Genomic DNA, 19,986 nt, shown 5'->3' on the forward strand with positions numbered 1-19,986 from the left:
GTTATTAATCATATATTTTCTACGTCATTTTTTGAGTTGTTGGCTTACTCGGGTCACGTTATTTCTCGGAAAGTCCCATAAATGACTTGTTGTCCAGTTTCTGCCAAGAAATACGTTAAATGAAAAAAAAAATTGTGAAGTTTTTTAGATGTACTCTGCCTTCAACATAATATTGTAGTTTGTATTTAAACAGTACAACAACCTTTCACATTTTTAAAAGATTTATATTTGTAAATATTTGCTGTGTTTAAATACATATTTCGTTGCGTACACAGATCATTATAATCTAAATGTCTCACACGATATAAGTCTATAATGGTTCTAAAATTCTATAAATAGCAAAATCATACAACATTTTGCGTGAATCATTATATAATAGGACTTTAACCGTATATTTCTCCTGTTTTCTTTCGCAACTGAAATACCAGGATATTAGATAATAATGAGTCCATCAACGTCAATATTTTCCTCATTTCCTCTTTTTGAGTATTCGATAGCGGGTGACACATGGAGCACCAGATTACGGGAATTTTGAGAAGCCTGTGTGGTCGAAATTATGTCATTTTCTGTTCTCGGGTTACAACAAACATAGCAGGGATGTTTCTTCTCAAATATTATGATTTGTGATGTGGCGTGGACTATATTTCTGCTGTTTTATAGGAAAACTATTTGTTAAAAATATTTCATTTTTTATATCATCAAAATATAGTACATTATCTGATGGTAAGATAATGTTCCATCATTGATGGTTCGTTTGTTCGATTAATCATGGATTATTTTGTTGAATGGTTTATTTGCTTAAATATTTGTTACGTCACTATCGCCATCGCGCCATTGAACACGTTTATATATATACGTGTGTAAATTCTGAAACCTTGGGAGCTATAAGTTATATATTTGTTTGAGTACCACGTAATGCTACCTCATAGAATAAATTGAAAATGTTCAGAATGTAAAGTTTTTTTTTCTTCCCAGAGCTGTTTGAAACGTACACCTGATTCTGTTTAACATTGAATTTAAGGAATTTTCAAAACGCAAAAATGTAATCCGTAACTATATTGAAATCTGTATTTGATTGTAGCTATATGGAAATATTGTGCATTATTTGTAAAAGTCAATTGTTACAAAATTGTTACTATCAAAGAACTTTTAGATCAGTTTTTAAAACAATCCACTATTAGAACAACTAGTACACAATTCTGCTCTTCTATTAATGGCATAATTTAAAAACAGTATGTTCACATAAAAACTTCTTCGAAACGAAAAAGAGAACGTTTGTAGATTATAAATACGCAGGCCTAAATCAACGATCATTAAAGAGTTGTCATATATGAATCATCTAAAGATACCTATAATTATATTTAAATAATCAATTAAGCACATTCGATTGCATGCGAATGAGAAATGGACTTTGAGCAAAATTTAATAAACGCATGAAGCTGAGCTAAAAAATATATAAACATATTCCAAATTTAGTTAATGCTATTACGTTTCAATAACCACGACACCTTTAAAATCTCTAATAATACCGGATTATATTTAGAAGCTATCCATTTAAAATAACACTTTTCAACTCAATATTATTTGACATACAGTATATGTATTTCTTACACCAGTAATGAGCGTATGACCAATTTAGAGTCGAGTTTCTATCTCTTACTCGGATTACTTAAATGCAATGTCTGAATAGTTTTACAAAATAATTTACACAAATTGCTTCTGCTTAAATTTCAATCTGATATTATTTTTTTGAGGGTATATTTGATAAATTATGATTAAAAAATGGTGGTAAAAATTTTTATCGTAATATGTAAACATTTAATCTTGAAATCCGACCGGATTATTGAGTGAAGAAACAAGATTTTACCAAGATTTTACAAAATGATGTGGACATTGATTACTGACGCTTCTACGTTGGCCACATTTAGCTTTCCTGAAATATTTATATTTAAAAAAGTTTAAATATGAAACATATTCGCTGTAGTTTCAAAAGTTTGTTTCTAAGATTTTTACAGTAGTGTTATGCATAAATTCGAAGCAGAAAAAAAAGAATTTGCAGTACAAAAATAAGATTGCTAAATCCCGCTCTTATTTACTTACAACTTCAACACAATATGAATCCATAAATATGTCATCTTGTCCGACAACCTTGCAAGTAACAAGGCACATAAAACAAAAAGAAGAACTTATTAATTGTAATAACCTTTCTAACGCATTAAAAGTAATAAAACTATAATTACGAAATTGTTCGGTAAAAAAAAATCATGTTATAGTTAGGTTGAATATTTCATCAAGTTTTTAACGTGTCGTCTTATACCCATTTACGTAATTGTTCAAAGTCCTATATGACAATAATGCCAAATCGTAGCTGAAACTTTAATTAGATTACAATATACTTACGCATGGTACAACTAAAATATTACTAAAACTTCGGTACCGTATTCGGCATACAGCAAGTACTTTTAAAGTAGGCTCGTGCAATTAAGAAGCTATTACTCAGAAATTGTTAGACATGCGTTTCATTATAGGATGAACTCGTCTTTTACAAAGTACGTTGAGAGCAACATAGTTGTTGGATTACAAAATCATCGTTTTACTGCAGTTAGATGCCAATCAGAAACGTCGTAATTTTATAATTTCACAATGCTGCAGTTTGAGTGAATTTTATAAACTTACTATTAGGAAAAAATAAAATATTGCTCAAATATTCTATCTTGAAAATGTTATTCTATTTGTTTCAAGAGTCTTGATGCACACAAACACAAATGCATTTCTGTAAGTTATCAATTAGAATAATTTTTTCTACAGCCACAGCATCCTTGCATTATAAGCATACCAGACTGTGCAACAGCATAGGGCCACGAAAAATAGTTGGTATCGCATCACTCACCTGATAGTTGTATGGTTAATGAGTCTTCGTACTCGCCTTGAGTAATAAAAGCGCAACTATCACATTTTCATCTTCCATCCCATAGCTCTTGTTGCTATCTTTTTTCTATTGTCGTGACATTCAAAAAAACAAACAATGTATTTTGACATAGCTATGAAAAGAATGTTAACCATGTTGATTAGACTCAAGCTCGTCAAATTTTAATTTCCGAAAGATCATTTCAATCCCTACCATTATCTTTCTTTCGCTTTCAAACGTCGCATCCACTGTGAACCGCTTTGTACCGCCATTTTATTTCATTTTGTCTAAATTTAGAATTGAAAGTGCTGTCCAAATTTGTTTATGATTTAATTATTTTTGGTTTCGTTTCCATTAAGATGCTTTGGTACGCAAAACTTCCCGCCCCGCAGGCAAAATAACATATTAATATCCACAAATATCTGCTGTACTGCACATAGAAATGAATGTATACTACGCAAACTCAATATTGCCATTGAAATTGTTATAACTTGAACTTCCATAAAAATTCATAGAAATATTACAACAACATTTGGAAATAATACGTTGTTTTTGTCTTCATGTGCATGCACTTACTTACGAAATTAGATATATATGTTATTTGAAATGCATTATACCCTATTGTGCGATCAATCGCGCAGTTCTGCCTGCAACGTGAATAACGTTTTGGGTGTATTTTAAATAATGATATTTTTGTTAACATATTGCCCAGGGCTAAAGTGTTCAAATTGATGAAAACACTTCAAATCATATCATAAACACTGTGAAAAATAATTATCAGAACTAAATACAATTTTATGTTGGAATAATTTGTTCACGGGAACTAAATAGTTAAAGTTTTCACTATTAGACAACAAAAGGAATTGTGTACTGGGAATGCGAAGTACACACGGTTATTTAAGCTAAGATTAATAAACTACCAGCAATATACTGTTGCCTTGTATTCCCGTACAACGACATGTCTTTCATATGATTTTAGGTATGAAGTGAATTAGATTTTCAATAACGCCGTTTCGAACAACAATAGTCAAATATGCATGCAAACATAACTCTTGTGTTTGTTTTTTTGTGTATTGAAAGCATGTTATGCACAAAATTCTTTCGTCGTTTACACGTGAATTGCATCATAAAGTTATCTAGAAATAGTCAACTACAATTTATCACGGTAGTCCTGGAATGTACGATATTTGACATTTTATGTCATTAGTTTACTAAAGTTACATAATTAGTCCGGTCTGATTTAATCTCAGACGAGGTATTTTTAGATATAGGTCATCATCGCCATTTATAACGTTATTATAATGTTCATATATTTATTTTAGTCATCACCTAAAAATATAAATTTATGACAATAGACATAAAATTAGAATATTCCATTAAATAAATGTTTTCAATTATTCAACCGAACAAATATTTTCATCGTCTAATATTTTTAGTGCAGGTTAAGATGGTATTTGTATTCATATACAACGAAAGGGTATTTGCCCTTAGGCTGTGTTACGTATGCTTAGCATGGACTCACGGTATATATTGACTATTGAAAAGGTCAAAAATTGAAATAGGTCATACAATTAAAATATACATATATTCTTTATTCAAACTATAGTTCGAATCTTGTTGTTTTTAATTTAAAATGACAAAATAATTTTTTATTTTTTTCTCTGGTTTATTATTAGAAATGAACATCATCACTCCATGGCGATATAACAATGTAGTAAAATCGATGATTTGATTTTCCTAATTTCATTTGTTCTGTACTTGTTGATCATTAGACAATATCTAACAATGGCATCACTAACAGTATAATATAATGTGCTCACGACAATCACATTACATACATGTGGAATAAAATATTCGTTTGACCACAGGGATATTATGAAGAGTTTTTGTATTTCCCTCGGCAATTTTAACTTGGAAAATTTGAAGTATTTTAAATTTTTTCTTGAACCTAATTACTGCTGATATTGTGACAGCCCTGGATAAAAATTTATAAGTGGTAGCTTTTAAAGTACAAAATACGATTAAAAATGAACTAAAACACAATCACTAACCTGGCGTAAAGGTGTACTAAAAGTATATATAAACACGTAGTTATTTTTTCATAATATAAAAGCTCAACGAAGATGGTATACATACGGAAATTAAAATGTCAAGAGATACTTTAGAAAAATAAGTTCGTGAAACTCGGTTTATATCAAATTGCGTTAGGACTAAATAGTAAATGATATACCATTATAACAGTAAATGTGTTTACAAAATGTTCAAACAACAATCTCGAAGAATTTTCAACATTCTCAAGTCATTGGGTAACCACAGTTATCATGGTGTGAGTTTACTATTTCATAATGATGGTGACTTGTGGGGTTGTTTCTTGTTATTCAATTTTGAATTTTTTGGATAAAAACAACCCCCGTCCCGAATCTTGTTGATTTGTCGATATTTTTACTCAACGAATCATCGTCCATCGATTTGTGCTTTAGCGCCCCCTTTTTACTCATTTCTCTATACTGCAGGACGGTTACTGTATCAGAGCGGTATTCGTCGATGTTCAAGGTTTTGTCAAAAATGAGACGAATTTTGTTGAATCAGATATTTACGACTTTCTATATACGACATTTTTCGATGAAATACAGACAAGTCAGCGATATTTTCTGCTCTCCTGCAAACTTTAGAAAAACTGGAATAGTGGCGCACATCTCATCACATGGCACTTACCTCTATGACAGAATAAAAGATCACCTATGAGAGATGGTTATTTGCAACAAATATTGTCTGAATATAAGATAATATTTTTGAATTCACTAAACAGAATAGGATTTAACCACCATATACGGCGGCGTGGAGTCCAGCAATCCTCTCGCACATATCCACCCCGCATGGGATTCGAACCTGCAAACTCACGCAAAGTAATCAGAGGTGCGGTGGTGCAATCCTCTCGCACATATCCACCCCGCATGGGATTCGAACCTGCAAACTCACGCAAAGTAGTCAGAGGTGCGGTGGTGAGCGTATTTTTAACGCTTAGCACGATGAGCCACACCACCGCGCCGAAGTTGAGATATGCGTCTTACAGGCCCACGTGTAACCTAAGTTCTGGTGTCAAGTTCGGCTTAAATTATTGACACCCACGCTGATTCTATTTTTACAGCCTATCAATCATTATTGGTATTGAAGTATACTGACACTCACCAATGTAATAAAAGGCATCAAAAGCAGACGGGACATTTTTTCACGACATTTTATCTAAAATGAACAGTATAATATACACAAATATAAGATTAATAAAAATGTAAAAATTGTCAAAGAATGGTAAAACTCAGTAAAATAATCGTTTTGTTATATATTATAAACTTGGAATGTCCATACTACGATTGGTCAACACAAGAATCCAATAAAGAACACGTAGAACTATAGAGAAAGAACTTATTATGTGTTTCAACTGTGCAAACTCCCTTCTGGTATTAACTATTTAATTCAGTTTGAATTTTATCATCTGTTCTACAATGAAAAATTACAATTACCCTTTCGTAAAATGGTATTTACTCATTCCTGAGAATACGCTCGAATGATAAAAGTAACACGACTTCAAATACCACATGACTTTTGAAGTGATATTTAAGAAAATCCACTGAGGATTGTGTTAAAATTTCTATTTCGATCTAAATAATGTTTTGTCCAACTGCGTTTCCAACGTTTGGTGTAAGTTTGTTTTCTGAGAGTTTCGTTTCCTTGCTTCTGGCAACGTAAAGTTGCATTTTCCACAATTTTCCGCTTGATTTCTTTCGATACAACGTATCGATGTTCATTAATTATTTCAGACCTATATCGGTAAAAAATTTAAAAAAATATTTCATTTGTGAATATATTGAACAGTGTATAGAAATGGCTGAGGTGAAAAATCTTAGCAGAAACTGACTCTAATAGGTGTATCTCGGATTGATAATTTTAAATATTGGCATTATATCGACATATAACAATCTGCTTTTTGTTAAGAACAAAAGGTTTATGGCTTCTATTGACGTGAACCTATTGTTCACGCCAATAGATTAAAATTGAAATTACCACATTGATACCCGATAAAGGCATGTGGAAATTTTTTTTATAGTGGATAATATTAAATTGTAGTGAATTAACCTTATCTACTACTCCCGAAACGCTTTCATGTTTTCATTTGCATCTCAACAACAGTACTACGACAGAAGGATGCAATGGAGATGTTTATAACGACTTATTCCGCAATGTAATTTATCGTTGGACCGCCTAATAATAAACTCAAATAAGGCCATAATGGTAATTGACAATTAAAGCAATAATTTCGGAATGGTGGCTTCAATTAACGATTCTGACGCCACGCTTCATTTGACAAGCTGCGACAAACAGGTATGCATGCTACATTCATTTTTGATCACCAGACTTGTGCCAGCTCGCGCTGTCACATGAAGAATGCTTAGCTGAAAAGATATTTGCTTTTGCAGGAGAAAGTGTCGAAAACCTAAACTAGCGAATAAGACAATTGCTTTGTGATGACAGAATGTCAATACCTACTGAAGTTCATCGCATAGTAAGAAAATATTGTCATGCTGAAAGTGTAAATATACAATTTGTTTGTTTTATATTGCATTGTCACCTATTTTGTGCGCGACGTTACGCGAGATAGTTGTTTTAGTCACAATATAGCTACACACTTGCGCTCAGTGTTGTGGTAGACAAAATGCTACTTGGAATAAACCGAGGATTTGACTTACATTGTTCTTTCTTTGTTGAATTCTTTGATCCATCTTTTCTTTCCTTCTTCTTTTTTGCATAGACAAATAATTTGTTCAGAAGAATCGGTTGATTTCATTTGCCACCAATGTTTTAAATTCGTACCGGATACCAGTTGAATTGCAAGATCATCATTCGAAACTTCATCTGAATCGACAATGGCGAACTTACTCAAATCCAGTCGAGTTTTATAGTACAAAAGATCTTTTCGTAACAAATCCTGAATAAGAATAATAGTCAGTTATGATGTTAAGCAAACAGCAATTTTCCCACCAATGAGTAGTTTTTATTATTTCGGTTACAAAATTCATGGAATAAAACATTCCTGTTCCTTTTCATTGAATCAATCAATGACAGAAATTCAGAACTGCTGATTTCTACATAATCACATCTCTCAGTGTTTGGGCAAAACTGACAATTGTACTTGAATGCGTTAGTTAATCTTTGGATAATGTTGGTGACATTAATTTTGATAAACTTCAGCAAATAATAAAGATTTGCTCAATTACCATGGTAATGTTTCAGTGAGTATGACACAACTTACAATCGTGTCGTTTGGAAGAAACATTGGAAAAAGGTTCCTAATACTCTCAGCATGATTATATTAAATCACCTTTTTGCAAATAACAAATTGTCCATCGAATAAAAATCCGACCCTGAGTTGCGGTTTCGCTTTGTGAAGAGTGAGAACATAAAGTTCGTTCGAATAAATTAATTCTGTACTTCGATCTAAAACATCGGCATCCTGAAACGAAATGTTACGTTTTTTAAGATCGTGTTTGCTATCGAAAAGAAAAGCATACAGATTTATTATTATTGAGATTTCATAAAATTTATGATTTAACTTCACTATATTTATAACTGGTTTATTTACTTGAACAAAGTAAAACAACAGAAGGTTTTTATTGAAATTGATGCGAGGTGGTTTGAACCCCCGATTTCTATTCTTACCAACAGTTTTTTAGAACCACGAAGTTCCTTATTCAAACAGATTAAAGGACAAAACCCGTTACCTGCCAATCAATGATATTCTTCTGCCACAAAGTTATCTTTTCAATATTTTCAACCTGACGTTTTCGTTCATTTATCATTCTTGCGACGTCCTGCATCGCTTCCAATGCCTTTTCCACATTTTTGTAGTTTGGATCATCCGAATTTGTATATTTTAATAACTCAGCCAGCTAAAAATTACATTTATATTCATAATTTAATATAATGGCACTAGAAAATCTGATAAAAGGTTAAGACAGGATTATTTTATTTCCATTTCCAAACTTGAGGTGAAGGTTATTTCCTTTTATGCAGATTTCTCATTACATCGATACTAAAGCGGGGCGGATAGCCAGGCAAACTTAGGCTTCATGGTGCGGCTTAATTTATTTATGTTTTGAAATCTTTATAATAGTTTTATACAAATTTATGCAGTGAAAAGTATCACTTTTCCGCAACTGATGGAATAATCTGTTTCAATTGTACAGTACTTGATGGAAGAGCAAGAGATGCTTTTGAATTTAATTCCTATGGGGCTGAATGTTCAATTCCAAATTTCCTATTTCTTCGTAATACACGAACATTCGATAAAAATCTTTTAATATTTGGCTGGGATTCGGTTGACATTGTTGTTAGCATTTGACTTTCTTGTATGTAAGCAATCTTTGTGTATTTAATTAATGGCACAATGGGCTGGAGTTTTGGGCTCGATTTATTTTTTTTATAAAATTTGATCAAATCATAACTACAAGTTGTAAGATTCTGAGAGAAGAAGATTGTCAAGCGACTATTGTCACTCTAAGAGTAATATACATTTATCCTTGCAACAGATAAGTCAGTAAGTCGACGTAAGTAATTCAAGTTAGCCTGTCAGCAGTGAACAGCTAAGTGAAAAGGTATTCCGTAAAGCATGAGTTAGTAGGGGAAAACCAAATGGTACAGAAATTTCGTTTGTAACCAATCACTTGAAAAGATGATGAATGGTGTCATCAATGTTTTATCGCGATTACTTGGAAATATCGGTATTACTAATCACAAGGTCATACGGTATCGTAAAAAACAATGATTAATTCCAGAACAAATATTTACCTGAAGTGGGTATTTGCATATTTTCTGAACTGGAGTTAGTAAATATCCGTCAATGGATATATCGATCATTTGTTGCAATAATCTACAAGCTTCGAAAAAATATCGGCATTTTTTCGATTGCATTGCTTCGGCTAGTTTGGAAGTCGCTGATGGGTGATTATTACAATATTCAGAATATATTTCAAACTGTTTTTTCTAAAACAAAGAACATATACTTTAATTTATTTTATTTTGATAGGATGCAGACAGTAAAGATGTTTCTTGTTTGACAGCATGACATGTTTCATCATTTATTTGGGCAGATATGGTGCCCAAATGAGCCATTGCCATAGGTTGTGCCACAGCAGTACCAATTTCTTGGCTATCAATATTCAAGTACATAATACAGAATGACTCAAAAAATAGAACCCATAAATTTCTTGAGTACTTCAAATAAAGTGAAGAAAATGTATTTGATACTTTAACATCTGTTTGATTATGATCGAATCCGAAAGTTCCAGTAATCTATATAGGACGCTTTACACAAAAGTTATGTTCCCTCTAGGATACGTGTCGGATTCTGTTTTTTTTTTTGGTCCTCTGAACAACAATTTTCTGTCGGTCTATGGCAGAAAAATATGAATAACTTTCAATCAGTCGTTCAATAATTGTCTTCAGCTTTTTTCAAACTAATCATTAATTACTACATCATGCTCAAGCGGTAGGAGGAACGCTAGCTATTTCCGAAAAATTACTTAAAATTGAAAGAAAAACGTTTTTATAATTTAAATCAGAGAAATTTGACAAGGTCTCGAGTCGACATCCAATTCATTGATCGTACAATAACTTAGTTGATTTACTTTGCAATGACAAGTTTTTGCATAGCTTCTGACGCAGATGAAGATATTTTTGCATGGCCGCTGATCCAAGAAATACTTCAAGTGGTTGAAAATAATTGCGATTGTTTTGAACAAAAATGAAATTCGCTCACCGTAATCAAATCAATTGCCTTTGACGCAATACTGCATTAGGAATTGACTATAATTCTTACACTACTTATACTTTCACCTCACTATCATATAACTACTGTAATAGTAAGGAATTTGCAGCTTACATATTGAAGAAATACTGATCCAATATCACTTTCATGAGGAGATTCAGATTGGAATGATTTCTGAAGTTGTTTGAAGAATTGTCCTTGAAATTTGTAAATATCTTCGATGTTACTGAAGACAGTAAGAATAAAGTCCGATGAAAACATATCCATCCTTTTTCTGCATCTTTCTAAATATCCCTGTGAAATATTAAGAAATTAAGGTGAAAATTATCAAATTCGCATCTTTTAAACTATATAATGCTTGCTATTCGTGATCCGTTAGTTATGAACTCATTCATATCCCACAGAATCAGATAATTCAATCTCTATCAAAAGATTTGAAATAAATCACTGCAAAAACGTGAGAAAGGGTTAGTTTTTTGGCATTGTCTGCTAATATTTTAAAATGTTTCTGATTCCGATAATATTTTCATAAAATAAAATTGTTTATAATTGCCTCACATTTTGTGTATCATAATTTAATGCCCAATACCCCGATATACACAATGAATGGGGGATTTTATATCCTTTTCATTGCAGACCTTGAGTAAAATATATATTTATCTATTTTATTCGATCCATTTATCTTACAATTATTTCTGCGTGGTTCTACTTTGAAGCGATACCACAATAAACAAACTTTCCATTTTTTTAATACTTTAGATGTTTTATTAATATTTTCTTAATATTCATTAATATAGTTTAGTTAACGTCATATAACTTTATTGTTTATATCTATATTTTGATGGTTTAAATTACCTCGACGATGTCTCTCAAATGTTTCAAAAAATCCCGCTCAGAATTTAATATTTCCTTCACAACGTTACTTCGCATTTTATTTAAAGTCGTTAAATTAACAGATCCTGCTGTTTTTGTTTGTATGTCTGGGATTGTCTTCATATTTGTTGTTTGCCCATCAATCGTGTCCACACTACACGTCGCCGAGTCTCTGATATTTGGACGTTCGATCTCTTGATCGTCCATTGATAAAGGCCATGACTGGTTAACGATGACCTGAAGAAGAAATTGTTACGTTGTGAAATGTAATTTTCTTGAAAAAGTTGGCACATCACAAATTTCCTATATTGTAACTAATATGAAATTTCAAAGTAGTGTAACTCGGTCGACTAGAAATCTTTTGTGTGTAAGATTCAGGATTTCCAACTGCGTATTGTTTGGAATTCAGGCCTATACAAACATATTACATTTTTTCAACCAAATTTGCAAAGTTATTGTAGTTCTTCTCAAAAGTTATTCTTTGTGCATTATTGTATTTTTATTGTGTAATTTATGATCTAATGACGTCAGACTCGGAATTTGAATTCGAAAGCACAAATAAACACGAATGCTGAAGACGACTATCATAGTTATTGACCTAGTTAGACATATCGGTATGTTTCCATGTTCCATAAAGTGTCATTGCTTAGTATTCAATCTCTATTTTCAGAATACTCTATTTTATTTCCGCTTGTTCTTATGAACTTACCCTTACGAAGGACGCGGGCAGCCACCCTTCAGCATCATCAAGTTCTCCCCACCACCATACTGGATCTTCCATGCTTTTCACTAAGATGACGTCACCGACCCGAAACGAAAGTTCTTCTTCATCCATAGTCACGTGATCCCATAATGCTTCAGCGTAAGACGAAACAACGCTACCAGAAAGATTTGCCAAAATCTGTTTTAGCAAGAATAAGTATCGGTAAATAAAATTATGTACTATAACTTCAGAAAACTTGACATACATTGAATAACTGCGACACACTATCAATATCAATCATATGGCAATAATCTTACTGTGGATGAATTAGCAACCAAATTGGATTATAAAGTTTCTCTACCTTTTCATCTCTTTCTCTTTCAAAAATATCAGCGATATCCATGATGTGATAAGATGTTGAATAATCATTCTCCCACAATGCACCTGAATATTGACGAACAGGTTCAGTTCTTTATAAAAACGAATATTTGCACTTTCTGCAGTTATTAGGCATCAAACAATCATATATTGGAGCATTGATTACAAGATTATTGCAATTACACAGTAAATGAGAGATGGCAAAAACGTTAAAAAATCTTCAATGTTATATGACCAAAAATCTAATCTCACACCAAAAGTGGTGCCCTACACAGAGAGAAATTTTGGTATTATTATGTTTAGGGTACTGGGATTTGTTGTACTGAAATGTAAGTCCTTTCCCCTTGTTTACTACGTACCTCGGATGCTTGGACGAGATAGTATTATAATATGAATGATATTAATAGCATAATATCTTTCCACGAAATAGCAAATATATCAGCAAATTTCCGTTATATCCAACTTCTTCAAATAAAACAAGATTTTTAATCAAACAACGCTTGTTTTGTCTGAAGAAGTTAGACCATAACCTAACGAAAGCTTGCCAATAAACATGCAATATCGTAAAAAAAGATTATGCTATTCTTAAATATCATGTTTGTTGAATATAATTTATTCTGTCAACAAACAAGTTTGATTATAATGCTACCAGTAGAGTGACATTGAGTGTTTGGATGAACCAAAATTTACACAATTTGACCCGCAATCTATTAAATATTGCATAAGTTATCATTATTGACCGTCTATGAGAAAAGTGTAAAATTTTCAGTAAAAATTGAAGTTACTCATATACAAAAAAAAATTCTCTTCACAGCAAAAATTATTACCTGCATTTCGTGACATTTCCAAACGTTTATTCTCCCAATGCATTCGATCTAAATCAGTAGGTATGCTCAATGAAGTGCTAAAATCTAATGACTCAAGAGAATCTGATGCATGGTTGATGCCGTTTCCAACTATATAATTCTATAAACAAAAAGAATATCCATGCATTTTAAGGTATATTTTGCTCGTGGTTCATCTGTGGCCCAAGTTTGGGTAAATTTGTATCCGGATTCACCACTGTAATAATACAAGTGAACCATGTTCACGTCAACCCAGCGTTTAACAATCAAACATCTACGAAGACAAGCACGTCTTTGTCTACTCTGTCTACGCCTAATGCAAACAGCAAAGAATGAATTTACTTTTCAGAGTGGCTTCGAGCTAGAGTAACCTGAAGCAAGTGTAATATGATCCCCCAAAAACGTCGATTATAACAGCCGCGTCTGTTAAACACATCTTGAAGTCGTATGCTCAATACTTCAACGTATGCTCGTCGAAACGAGTCTCGTGGGACTATTTTACGTCGAAAACCAATAAAAATCATTTTAAAAGATCGGGCATTTAAAACAGCTGAATGCTGTTTACCAATACTCGGTGACATACACCAAGTCTAAATTTCAAGTTTCAATCTCAAAATTAAAAGTCCGTATAGTATCGGTAGTTGCGTGTGGCTACATCTCGTTGCCTAAATTCCAGCAATAAAAATTGTTTGCTTTTGTACGTAGGTGACTGAACAGAGAGCATGATTTTTATGAATCATTAAACTTATTTCAACAAATGAGCACTTGCTACTCAAGGTGAAATACTAAATTAAATTACTGTAGATATATACATATTTCACCTCAACGCTTTCGTCGTAGCAATAACTCGCTGACATTACGCGGTGTCTGAAATTTGGTTGGGTTTGGTGATCACGCGGCCGCATTTGATCACTTCTAACGTTGAATGGTCGAGGAGCTTCATTCCCAAGATCGTGTTCTGAATTTTCATACATTTTTGTAAACGTACTATTTTCCAGAATGTTATTTGATTTCAATAATAGTTCGTCTTCAATCAAATTTTTGGAAGATGTTGAGATGTTCGCTAAAGACAGATTCGAATTTCTTCTTGAGTTCTTACGCTTGTTGAATAGTTGTACTGGGCGATCCGAAGCAGTTCTTTGAAAATAAATTAATTTTATTTTTTAAGAAAGATTCATGTTGTTGATCAGAAATATTACTTAACTCTATGTTAACTGAAAGATCCATGACTTATATCAAGTAAACGTTCAGGATAATTTTAAACCAATATTAACAAAGTGCGATTAGGAAATATCGTTGCAACAAACACAGTCCTACCCTATGTTTGGAGGAGATGAAAATAGACCGAATCTTGTTCACAAAATTATATATATAGACAGTACATTTGCAAGCTGTGTGTCTGCCAACATTCTCATGTTTTTCTAGTCTTTAGTACTAAAAAGTTCATTTTCCAAAAGTAGAATAACATTACCTGGCATGATCTAATTCCGACATTGGTCCTGACCCTTTTTTTGCGTGACTTTTCAACATTCCAAGAGATTTCGTGAATTCAGATGAAATCAAACCTTCGTAAATGTCCTCATTGACAGGAGCTACTGAATGACGTTTCCATGTCCCAACTTTCTGAAATGGATTAAACATCTTTGCTAACAACGTTTATACTCCAAGTCAATTCTGCCGCATAAGTCAATAATCAATGTGACTGTACATGATTATACCGCACTCTGCCCGTCAAACAATTGAGCTCTGCTTGATACCAGCACATACTCTTACAAAAAGGATTACCTAGAGTTACTTACATTTTAATGAATTTAACAAATTGCATTTATACAGGATTTAAGACAAAAGACAACGCGGTGCGATACTTTATGTCTGCAACCATTTCGTTCTTATGTCGCTTTAAGACAATGAAACACAATCGGTTTAGATTAGATATATCCTGTAGATATGTCATATTCAAAATGATAAGTACGCCTAAGCAAATTAACTGTTCTGATAAGATTAATCTATCCCGTAGCGTATTGTATTGTCATCGATGAGAAATGGAGCAATAATTTTGTTTTGTCAATCTGCCACATTTGAAAGTTTTGAGAAAATGTCAGCAATGTGTATATTCCTCTTATCAAAAAGTTATGAATGCCCTTCAAAAATGCCATACTGTCACGTCATGTTATTATAGCTGAAATAATGATGACACGCTTGCAGTCACGCGAATAATAACGTTAATGTTATATTTGGAATGGAACAGTTGACCGACGTGGAATAGGACAAATTATCGCGAATCACGATTGCGGACAAAAAGATCAACTCTTTCTGTTTGACCACAATATTGGATTTTTCGTACTAATGAAAAATATTGATCAATAAAGAGATTTAAGGCATCATATTATAATGCCATTGTTCTGGTGTATAGATTGATTAAACTCAACGTATGATTATTTCGGTTATTTAGATATTACAGTGATATCCGCTTGTATATGAACTATGTCGTTTTCCAAAAATGTTTTTAGTTCGATTTAATCTTTGGCCGCCTCATTTTGCATATTTACATTCCAAAACTTTTCATTATTTACGTTCCACCCACGTATTTTCAACGTGTTTTTTGAATAAAACATACTTTCGCCTTACTATCTGTTATTTGTAGCTTATTGTTAAATAGTTATTTTTGAGGGTGGGGCGCGAGACTTGACAAATTCTAAAGCGCCTTAAAAGTTTAACAACCACTGTTTTAAAGGATAAGATATTCTAGGTTAGGGCAGAGATTTCGTTTGTCAGCTATCTTAAAAAAATAAGAAAGTTTATTCGCCATCTCCTCGATATTGTAAATTCGTCATGCTTCAACTTCGCTATCAATCTTCGCTTCAACTTTGCTATTCGAACAAGTCCTATCTATGATCAATAAACTTGCCAAAATTTTCAATATAACTTTGAGCGCTCCAGAAATATCTTCTAACCCTGTTCTATTATCGATGCTTCAGTTTCGCACGTGGGCTCGTTGAACGTGACCTTATAATATTCTGAGTATCCTCTTTTATTTTCCATATGTCCCTAGATATATATCGCTGATGATCGCAGTACATGAACAAATTAAATAAGTCTACGTATCGCTGTAAAAACATTGCTTATTAAAGTACTCCTTGATACCACTTCAGTTGTCGGGTGTTTAACTTTAGTCATCATCTTGTTTGGTATGCTACGTCTGATATGTGTAACATACACCCCTTTTGATTCTATAGTTTTTTTTTCTTTCGGCATTTATCATAAACTACGCATGTTTATGATAAGGTATGTATTTTTATACGTTATTCGACCTTTATTTGGTTACTATATTGCATAAAATAATAATTTAGATTCCATTATGTAATTAGGACTATATTTGTGTTCTACAACAGTTTTACACTAACCGGTGGTCGCAAATCACACATGCTCTCTGATACTGTAACACCAGGTCGTCCTGTGGAAAGAAGTTGTTTTTTGATAAAATATATGTTAATATAAAATAGGCATGTATAATAGGCTCGACACAGCTCCATGTTCAACCTTCTTGCAGTATATTATAGCTTCTTGTTACATTAAAAACGAAACTACTTTGCTTGTAATTTAACAGTGGAGTTGTTTGTGGTGCTAACTCGGTATTTTTTATTTTGCATTTAAACAATTTGAACCTTGATCTAACTAATTTAATGAAATATAAATTCCAAACTCATTTTTAACAGCATATGTCTTTGATTTCTATCGAGATGATTACGACTAATTCTTACAACAATATTTGATTACTCTATTTAAATTTATTTTCTAACCGACCTGAAAAGCCATGACCAACTCCACGACTGGAGGATTGTGATAAAATTTGAGTCCAAATATTACAATTTTCGAAAGTATAACAATCTTACCGTGCTCGATTGATGTGCGACGAATAACCGGTTGACAAAATAAACGAAATTGGCTATCACTCAGAGATGCCGCATCCTTGAGTGGTTTGGGGGTTGTTGGTTTGGTTGGTCTGAACATACTTTGAGATCGTGAGAGACCAGTTCTTCCTTTAAAGTTCATCTCTTCCTCCTCGGGCCCCGGTAGTCCATGTATACCGTGTCTTTGTAAGTATGGAGATACGTCGCTTGCATTTCTTTTCAGTTTATTTATATCTGTCTTTTTATTATTTAAATTCAAGCTTAAACGATCGTATCGTCGTGAAACAACAGGAGTACCAATCACTGACGTTTGTTCTGTCTTTTCATTGAATTTCAAGTGTAAAATAGATTCGTTATTATTATTATTTTGTGTCGCAACGTGATTATATTTTTCTGCTAATGTTTTGTCTTGTCCCGGCAATGAAACCATAGATGTAAAATATTCCTGATCGTCAGTAGAATTCCAGGATAGATTCTTGGATAAAAAATTGGCAGCCAGGGAATGTCTGCAACAAACACGTTTTTTACCATTACAAATAACAATAATATTAATATTGAAGACAGGATCTGATTTCTGTCTGTGGGTATGTGTGGTATCTTTATACCGCTCACATAGCCTCACTAGAGCGAAATCCCAGTTGTTAAATGTAAACCTTACTGTCATCTGACCGCAGCCGACACCTGCAATCAGGAACTGATGCGCTTCGTGTTTTGTTTCCAGTCTAGGTAAAAATCTATTGTATTAAGCTAACCATAGACGGCAGATAGCAAATGCTTCAAGAACGATCTGCATGGCCCAAACTAATCAAGTCTAAAAAGCGAAAAACAAATTCGATGAAGCCGAGCGAAAGCGGATTGACCAGCAAATACTTTCGTAATGAAAACCAACGTCTCACTGTTAGGAATGTTAACCTTTCCTACCACAGTAGAGAAACAAACAATAACTAAAAACAGCATTTTTCTACTAGAGCAATTTTATTTATATTTTACCTTTTCGCCATTTCAAAATGATTAAATCTCCTGTTGTACAGAGCTGTAGACACCATTGGATTCCTGGATTCGCATTCAAGTTTATCGACGTGACTTGAATTAGCAGCTTGCGGTTGTTCAACAATTTCAGGATTCTCAGAAAAGTCTTTAGTCGAGTTTATAGCGGTTGTTGTACAATTATTCGAATTATCTGGGGATGGATCCGCATTATCTTTATTCACAGTCGTGAGTTGTCGTTCATGATAAGTTTGCTTCCTTGATCGTCGAAAATTAAAAAAATCCCGAAGCGTTCGATGTCGCTTTTGGTTCGACTCAGAATCTGTAAAAATTGATAAAATTTAAATACTGGAAAAGTCAAAACGAAGTGGAGAGTAATAATGACATTCAGCAATAGTGACATTGTGCATAGGTGCAATCTGTTTACATTGAATCAAATGATTGAACATTCGGAAATAAAGCGTCATAAATGTATTATTGTGAGATGTTTACGTCTTCACAGACATCGCTTTAAATCGTGTACTATTTATTTACCGTTTTATAGATTAAAACTGCACTTAAGAACAAACCCGTATTTCCCCCTTTTAGGTGCGTTGTTGATTTACTTTTATGAAGCGAATTTTCCGCTTGTCCCGAGACTGGTTTTGACATCCTTGATGCGTAATCGGCGTGAACATTTTGTCTTTCTCTTCTCGGCAAACGATTTGAGTTGAGGCCCATATTATCCACTTGGTTTTATTTTTCCTTTTCTTTCGTTAGTTTTTTTACCATATTCAATATAGCCTTACTTCCCAACTCATTGTGTAGATTTTTTCATTTTATTTCAACCCTTTTACGACTTAGCAAACAATATTAAACCAATAAGTGTAGTGTCTGTAGCGACGAATAACATATATTCCTTGGAATACGTTGTGAAAGTAAAATACGGTTTGTCCAAGGGAATGCTTAAAAGTGCACAGTGTGGGCCGCTAACGTAACTGTTTGCAACAACGATGTCAATGCTGAACACGCGTTATCATGGGAATAGCTGGAAATATCTTAGCGGCACCTGTCTAAAATATACCCCACATTTTTCTAGATGGGAGTAATGTTTTGACTTACGGACAAGACAACTGACAATAAAAATCTGACCACTGTTCGTAGTCAATCTCTGTGTCGTATTCTATTCTAGGAAAATAAATAAAACGTACAAATAAAAAATCCATTGCACACATCAGTGAAGACCAATAGAAGAAAAAATGCAATGACAACGGACGTGCCAAATTATGACGTCGTCATCCTTGGATGCCTTTGTTACGTGCACGGAGAGAAATTTTATGTGCGAGAAATATCGAGATGAGTATCATTGAAATTGGTAAATTTGAGCTTGGTCTATTTTTAGAATTCAAATATTCTAAAGCAATGTCTTTATATATTTTAAGTTACTTATCATTTTTCTTTGAAATCATGATTTGAGCAAAATTTGACTAGTAGTGATTTATATATATGTATATATATATCATAATTCCGCGAGGAAGCAAATTCATTTATAATAGTCGAAATTGAGAATAATTGCAACC

At 33.0% G+C, this 19,986-nt stretch overlaps 1 protein-coding gene across 1 annotated transcript; it reads right to left on the bottom strand.

The window, feature by feature from the left end:
* Positions 1 to 6,130: 6,130 nt before the first annotated feature.
* On the bottom strand, positions 6,131 to 19,762 carry LOC120336303 (uncharacterized). Its single transcript, XM_039403953.2, has 16 exons — positions 18,997 to 19,762; positions 18,431 to 18,749; positions 17,423 to 17,946; positions 16,934 to 16,983; positions 15,001 to 15,152; positions 14,351 to 14,666; positions 13,512 to 13,650; positions 12,668 to 12,750; positions 12,313 to 12,504; positions 11,586 to 11,840; positions 10,845 to 11,024; positions 9,752 to 9,946; positions 8,686 to 8,853; positions 8,286 to 8,417; positions 7,654 to 7,892; positions 6,131 to 6,728 (listed from the first exon to the last, which is right to left on the bottom strand). Exons 1-16 carry the CDS (start codon positions 19,145 to 19,147, stop codon positions 6,524 to 6,526), a joined length of 3,300 nt encoding a protein of 1,099 aa, XP_039259887.2. The 5' UTR covers positions 19,148 to 19,762; the 3' UTR covers positions 6,131 to 6,523.
* Between the last annotated feature and the right edge of the window lie 224 nt (positions 19,763 to 19,986).

Source organism: Styela clava, chromosome 2, assembly GCF_964204865.1.
Source record: "Styela clava chromosome 2, kaStyClav1.hap1.2, whole genome shotgun sequence".
Taxonomy (NCBI): Eukaryota; Metazoa; Chordata; class Ascidiacea; order Stolidobranchia; family Styelidae; genus Styela; species Styela clava.

What these genes read in the sequence shown, in the direction of transcription:
- LOC120336303 (XM_039403953.2), bottom strand. Translation starts at nt 19,147, where the DNA reads ATGGGCCTCAACTCAAATCGTTTGCCGAGAAGAGAAAGACAAAATGTT. An exon ending in GATCAGTATTTCTTCAATAT is followed by an intron (nt 9,947 to 10,844) that starts GTAAGCTGCAAA and finishes TCTTTGTTTTAG; the next exon opens with AAAAAACAGTTTGAAATATA. An exon ending in TATGCAAATACCCACTTCAG is followed by an intron (nt 8,854 to 9,751) that starts GTAAATATTTGT and finishes TGTAATTTTTAG; the next exon opens with CTGGCTGAGTTATTAAAATA.